This window comes from Bos taurus, chromosome 1, assembly GCF_002263795.3.
Source record: "Bos taurus isolate L1 Dominette 01449 registration number 42190680 breed Hereford chromosome 1, ARS-UCD2.0, whole genome shotgun sequence".
NCBI lineage: Eukaryota > Metazoa > Chordata > Mammalia > Artiodactyla > Bovidae > Bos > Bos taurus.
In genome coordinates this window covers 125,704,109-125,711,463 of record NC_037328.1, presented here as the reverse complement: position 1 = coordinate 125,711,463, position 7,355 = coordinate 125,704,109, and the positions used below count along the sequence as shown (strand labels likewise).

Genomic DNA, 7,355 nt, shown 5'->3' with positions numbered 1-7,355 from the left:
GACCTTTTCCTTAAACTTCAGATTCTTGTAAACCTCTGGATGGCTCCATGAAGCTCTGCCTAAGAACCTCAGACTCAGCATATCCAGAGCTGAATTCATCAGCTTTTCTTTGTTCCTCCTTCTAAAACCCTTGGTGAATGGAGTCATCAACCTATTGTCACCTAAACCTTAAATATGGGGTCCTTTTGCGCTCCCCCAGCTTTCTCACCTTCCATATCCAGTTACCAGCTTTGTTGAGTCTAGTTCTGAAACCCGTCTAGAAGCCACCTCCTCTCTGTCCTCCTGGATTCTGCCTTAGTTGAGCCTCTCATCGTCTCTCTCCTGGGCCAGTGAAATAATAACGTCCTAACTGAGCTATTGTACCAATACCCAGTCTTCCTGGTATTCCATCTCCTCACAATGCATGTAATTTTCTTCCCTGTTTACAATATTTCAATAGCTCCCCATTCTCAAAGGATCATGGCTCAGACTACTTTATCTGATTTACATTTCCAGAATTATCTTTTACTTTTCCATTTTTCTGTGTTCAAACACATGAATAGTACCATGTGGAATGATGTATAGTTCCTCTAATGCTTCACACCCCTCTGCTTCACACCCTTCTGCCTCTTGCCCAGGTTCTCTCCTTTGATTGGAATGCCTTTTCCATATTCTATTAATACTGGAAATATTAATACAGGATCCACCCCACCTCTTGCCCCGTAGTTCAGCATCTATCATATCTGCTTGGTCAAACACTCTCATCTTTCAAGACCTCCCTCAGATGTAAGTTCCTCCATGACAACTTTCTTGACCACACCTTCACCGCCTTCCCCCATCTTGAAGCCAAAGCTGCAAGAGCTGATTATATATGAAAATAATATCATTGTGAAAATTAAAAGTAATGCAGATAAACCAAAAGGCTCTCTTGATTCAGCTCTCCTATTCTCATTCCTCATCTTGTTATCAGTCTGCTGGGAGTCAGTCCAGACTTTTTCACTAACAATTTATCTTGAAAATATTTCCATGTGAGTTTATGTGTATAGGTCCATCTCTACAGAGAGTATAACTGCTGCAGAATACGGGTATAATACAGTTTAGTTAACCCCTGCTATTGATGGATATTCCCCATCTCTGCCAGTATTTTGTAATAACTGTGTCACAATGAATATCATTTTGTATACCTCCTCATGCATAAATGCCAAGCATTTCTTTTCTACAGGGAAGCATAAAAGAAGAAGTCTGGATATCTGATTCTACATACTTTTGACATATTTTTGTATTCAGAAATTTTTTTTTCCTCACGCATCAGTAAGAGTTCTTTGTATAATTTGAAGAATAATCCTTAGTCACACAAACAACGAATATGTATAGTTTTCTCTGCTTCATTTAAAAATTTTGCTTGTTGTGTTTTTAATTATAAGAAATTTTATATTTTTGTGTAGTCAAATGTATCATTCTTTGTTTTTCATTTGTATCTTTCTCAGGAAGACCATCCGTATGCATATCCATATTTTATTTTATATTTTTGTTATCCTGCAGGTTTACTTTTTCCATTTAACTCTTAAAGTTACTTGGAATTTAATTTTGTGTATGTTCAGAGTATTACCTAATTTTCTTATTTTTTCCATACTGAATGTCAAATTGGTCTATACTGTTTATTGGTTAATAGTCTGTCCATCTATTCTCCCAAGCGGAAATGACATTTTTTATGAACTAAGTTTCTAAATACAGGTCATGAATTTGTTTCTGTCCTTTGTAGCAGATTTTCTTGTTCTCTTTGCTTATTTCTGAGCCAATACTACAGTGTTTTGGTTACTATACCTTTATCATATGTCTAGATACCTTATAGTGTCTGTCTTTTTCTAGATATTTGATGAGACTGAGTCACATGTCTTTGAATTTTAAAGACCTTTAATATAGTTTGCATCCATATGTGTTGAATGATGCAAATGAATAAACCAGAAGCTCTTGGTACTATTGATGCTATACTTGGTATTCTCAAGGTCTCAAAGACTGTGTTGTAAAATAGCTTTTCCAGTCCATACTTCCTATTTTAGCTCAGCACCTCAATGTGTTATTTCATAGGAATTTTCTTCTTCTCATTATTATTTTGAATAAATAATGCATCTACAGTGTACAAGGTCATGGCATCCAGTCCCATCACTTCATGGGAAATAGATGGGGAAACAGTGGAAACAGTGGCAGACTTTATTTTTCTGGGCTCCAAAATCACTGCAGATGGTGACCGCAGCCATGAAATTAAAAGACGCTTACTCCTTGGAGGAAAGTTATGACCAACCTAGATAGTATATTCAAAAGCAGAGACATTACTTTGCCAACAAAGGTCCGTCTAGTCAAGGCTATGGTTTTTCCTGTGGTCATGTATGGATGTGAGAGTTGGACTGTGAAGAAGGCTGAGCGCCGAAGATTTGGTGCTTTTGAACTATGGTGTTGGAGAAGATTCTTGAGAGTCCTCAAGACTCTCAAGGAGAGGACTGCAAGGACTCTCAAGGACTGCAAGGAGATCCAACCAGTCCATTCTGAAAGAGATCAGCCCTGGGATTTCTTTGGAAGGAATGATGCTAAAGCTGAAACTCCAGTACTTTGGCCACCTCATGCGAAGAGTTGACTCACTGGAAAAGAGTCTGATTCTGGGAGGGATTGGGGGCAGGAGGAGAAGGGGACGACAGAAGATGAGATGGCTGGGTGGCATCACTGACTCGATGGACGTGAGTCTGAGTGAACTCTGGGAGTTGGTGATGGACAGGGAAGCCTGGCGTGCTGCGATTCATGCAGTTGCAAAGAGTTGGACACGACTGAGTGACTGAACTGAACTGAACAGAACAGTGTACAAAACCCAAAAGATACAAAACTGTTAGGTCTCTCTTCAATTCTTAAGAGCCAGTCATACTGGCTTCTTCTTCTTCTTTGGTCTTCTTCTTTAGCAATATATCTTGGAGATGATTCCATATAAGTACATATGATGCTGTTTCATGAGATGCCTGTGGCATGTTTTATTTAACCAGGGTAGCAATTAATTTGTTTTAATAAATATCCTTTGTATGTACAAAATCCTCAAATATCTGGAATCAAAATTTTGCCCATAAAACTGGTGGGTCAAAGAGTATTTGAATTTTCAGCTTTGATTTATACCATTAAGTTGTCCTCCAAGAAGTTTCTAGAAACTTTATGAATGAAGACCATGACAGCATTTGCCACCGGGCTTCAAACTCGTTCAGACATGTGCTGAGTACCAGGCAGAAAACTACAGAGGTGTTAGCTGGGACCCTGACAGTGAGAGCTACTGTGTGTGTGTGTGCGCGTGTGTGTATGTGTGACGTATATATGGTAAGAAGTTCAAAGAAGAACCATAAACCAATTAATTAGGGTGCTGTTTAAAGCTCTAATAATGAATGCAAGCATTAGTGGTTTGAATAAAGCTCCTTTGCCTTTATTATTCACTAGAAACTGGAAGTAAATAATAGGCTTGAATTGCATAACCCAGATGCTATAATCAAAGCACGGAGCATTTCTTAAGATCATAAATTATTTTTCTTCACAACAGGGGAAAAAAGGGAATTTGGGGTTTATAAATTGCTAGCTGGTTCACCAGTTAGCCTCTGTTCTGGTCTTGGGCTGACTCAGAGGGAAAGAGGCTGGTTATTACATCTTGAAGCTAGAATTCTGTCTTATGGGGTGGGACACAATTTCCTCAAACTCCCAATATCATACCTACCTGGAGTCACTGGGGTAAGTGGTCCAACCCAGATTAAGAAGCCCTCAATCTTCTTGTGGGGCTTCCCAGGTGGCACAGTAGGTAAAGAATCTGCCTGCCAATGCAGGAGACACAGGTTCAATCCCTGGGTTGGGAAGATCCCCTGGAGAAGGAAATGGCAACCCACTCCAGTATTCTTACATGGGAAATTCCATGGTCAGAGGAGCCTGGTGGGGCTACAGTCCATGGGGTTGCAAAGAGTCAGACACGACTGAGCACACATGCACAATGTCCTGTGGGTAACGGTTCAGGATGTTTAGCTGGAAAAAAGGTTCTTTTTCCAAGCAGAAGAGAGTTTTGCCTGTGGCTAGGAGGCTATTTTTACTCTGCCATCTTAGCAAGTTGGTGCTGGGTTAGACTGTGTATCTTTCCCTCTTCACCCCACCTCATTTTTATCCAGCATGTCATATTTCTCTCCCTCCTTTCCACTTCTGCCCCCACTCACATTTGTCTGTTTCAGGGGGATCTTCTCTTTCCTTGGTGTGTCTTTTTCCGTGCAAAAGGAAAGAAACAAAATATGAGTTCCCGTCCCTTCCTTTCACATGATAAAGGCAGAAGTTAAGATGAAACTTTCTCTTTTGCCCTTCCTTTGGTCCTTTCTCCTCTAGTCCCTCCTCCCCTATTTTTGGAGCTCTTTTTGGTTTCTGGTCCCCTGTCCTGTGAAAGGAGGAGGTGCTCTCCTCTGTCTGATTCCACCTTCCCTTATGTCCTCCCAGCCTCTTGCTCTCTGCATGCATCACTGACTCGGCCAGAAACTCCCATGACTCTTCCTGGCCAGAGGATGCCTGCATCTCCCTTGCATCACCTTTCACCTGGCACTTCAGGAGTAAGGGCTTAGCACTGCCAATTAGCAAGGACGGTAGATGGTGGCTTAGTCACTAAGTCGTGGCCGGCTCTTATGACCCCATGGACTGTAGCGGGCCAGGCTCCTTTCTCCATGGGGATTCTCCAGGCAAGAATACTAGAGTGGATTTCCATTTCTTTCTCCAGGGGATGTTCCCTGGAGATCCAGGAATCGAACCTGGGTCTCTTGCATTGCAGTCGGTAAACCGACTGAGCTACAAGGTAAGTCCCAGGACAGTAAAGGACGTTTTAAAATAATGTACTAGCGAACACAATCGTACTTTATAACAAAGTTTTATTAGGATTAAGTCAAATTAGAAAACTTCATGCTCTACCGCTTGCCATATTTATCTGGAATGACCAGGATATACTTAGCTGAGTAGAAAATAATTTGTGCCCTGGATTCTACCGTTTAGAAAGCAAGAGGATTGCTGTGCATAGCGGCGTACCCGGCACCTCCATGGTTCGTGTCGAAAGCCTAAAGACTCGTCAGCAAAGCATATGTTACTTTCAAGCTTTGGGCCCCACGAAGATGCTCACCCTCAGATGCAGACTCTTCGGAACCTGGGCACCTAGGACTCGGGCTGCCCTTTTGGGCTGACCTTTTGGGGTCTGATATGAACATCTGTTATTTCAAGAGAAGCTGGGTTTGAGGTATCTTAATGGCATAAAGGCACAGGTCGTGCAGCTGAATTAAAAGCTGTTGTGTTGGTCTCTCCGCCACAGGCCACGAGCCACGTCTTGTGAGGAGGGTGCTGATGCTGTGTCCTTGGCGCTGCCGGGGGCGAGGGCGGGGGCCGGGGCGGGGCGGGGCGGGGGAGGGGGCTCTGCGCATGCGCAGTCCTGCTCTTCTAGCTCCCAAACCGCGCGGCTGTTCTCAGGTGGAAGTATAACTGGAGAGGAGCCTGGGCTATGGGATCTCATCGCCCCACAGACAGAAGGACCTGCCACAGAGCCAGGAAGTGACTCGAATGCAAGCAAGGATAGGAAAGCTGAAACCTGGTGCGGGGAAGAGAACCCCACTGTCCCTGGAAGGGGTCCCGCCAAGGTGGAAAGCGGCATTGCGTTTAGTGCGGAGTGCTTCCCAGCTATCAGGAACCCACCCCTTCAAGTAGCGGCAGGAGCCGCTTGAAGATGATGCCCAGGAGGACAGGGGTCCCCACGCACCAAAGCCATCAGCAGTGGTGTGGAGCACTTATCTGCACAAATAGCCCTGGATCACTAGGAGCGAGTGGGACCCTAGGTTCTAAACATGAAAACGTGTCACTTCCTGAATACATGGGTATTCCCTTCAGCTTAGGAGCCACGCGTTTAAGCTCAGAAACTCTTTTTAAACAGAGTTTTAAACCTCTCCCTAATGAGGGAATAGAATCTCAAATCTGAGGGAAGGGTCAGGAGAGCTGTACACAGAAAGAAATACCTTGCACACACAAGAACAACTGTTTCATCCTTCCAGCAACTAGCCACCTGTCTCCTATCCCCACACCCCCCACCCCCCCACCTTCCCCAATTCATTAATAAAAATGGCACTGTCTAAAACTTAAATCAGTTGCCTAATATAGAGGGATGATAATAAATTCTCATTTCTGTGGGCACCAGAGGATGTATGTTTTGAATCTCTCCTTTCTGCCCTTCATATACTTTCCAGCCTCTTTCCATGCACTTGGCCTCATCAGCTTGGCTTATATTCCTCAGTGAGCCCTGCATGACTGTGATCATGTCTGCGCTGTTCACGCCCATCAGTTCATCTGGGATTGACTAGGAGTTTTCTCAAGCTTGAGTTCATAGCTTCCCAGGCCAAGGTCCCCCTCGTAAATGTTTTCCTTGCTTGGAGTCTGGGGTGAAGCTTTCTGTTCCTCCCTGGGAGGGTTGCAGGGTGAGGTGCCTTGCTCCTGGTAATTCATGGCAAGCTCGTCCTGGTTTACAATGCATTCATCATCCTCTTTGAGATGTTCCTAGATTTTGGAGAGAAAGAGAGAGAGTTCACTTGATAAAAGCAGAAGACAATGGCAGTCCTGCAGTATAGGAGAACAGGATGTTCATTTTCGTTTTTACACTGTCCTGTCTTGACTTGGCTGAAGTTTCTGGTATGCCGCATATAACCTTTTCCATGTCCGCAGGAGTTGTGAAACATTTCTAAGATGACCTTGAAGATGGACATCATCACACAATCATAAGAAGTCTCCAAGTCTCATCAGTAAGAGAACGTGTGCCAATTGAGCATGTCTGTGGGTTAAATAAAATGCTAAAGAGGAGTTAGAATAAAATGCTATCGATATTTTGAATGGGTATCTAACCTGGATGAGAGGAGTTTTTAGAATCGTTTGACCTCAGAGTACAGAATGATTCCCAATATTGGTTTTGGAATGCACCAGTATTGGTTTTAATATTTTAACTCAATGTCTGCTATATTTTCTTTGAAAAGTTTCAAATGGGATGAGTATCCCAAGGCTAAAAGTGGTTGGAAGTTTCCATGGTGGGTAATGGTGGAAACCAACTAGATCTGGCCAATTAAGTTGTCCTCCCCTTGAAGAAAAGGAATTAAAATCTCAAGTTTTCTTTCATTGGCTTTGGGAAGACATCACAGAATTCCCTGTAGAATGAGCCCTGGTTAGGTGATCTTAGGTCAGTGGTTTCGAACTTCAGCCTGTACTGGAATCACTCCTTGAAGCCCAGATACTATTCTGAGGTGGGGCCTGAGAATCTTTGTTTAAAACAAATTTCCAAGTGAGGCTGAAACTGCTGGTCCAAGGAC

General features: G+C 43.3%; 1 protein-coding gene across 2 annotated transcripts in view; it reads right to left on the bottom strand.

The window, feature by feature from the left end:
- Positions 1-4,878: 4,878 nt before the first annotated feature.
- The window catches only part of SLC9A9 (solute carrier family 9 member A9), a 663,428-nt gene continuing 660,951 nt past the window's right edge, over positions 4,879-7,355 (bottom strand). For both annotated transcript variants that reach the window (XM_059885432.1, NM_001076068.1), the window contains 1 exon segment: positions 4,879-6,555. In XM_059885432.1, coding sequence (XP_059741415.1) covers positions 6,340-6,555 — 216 coding nt within the window. In that variant the 3' untranslated portion in view covers positions 4,879-6,339.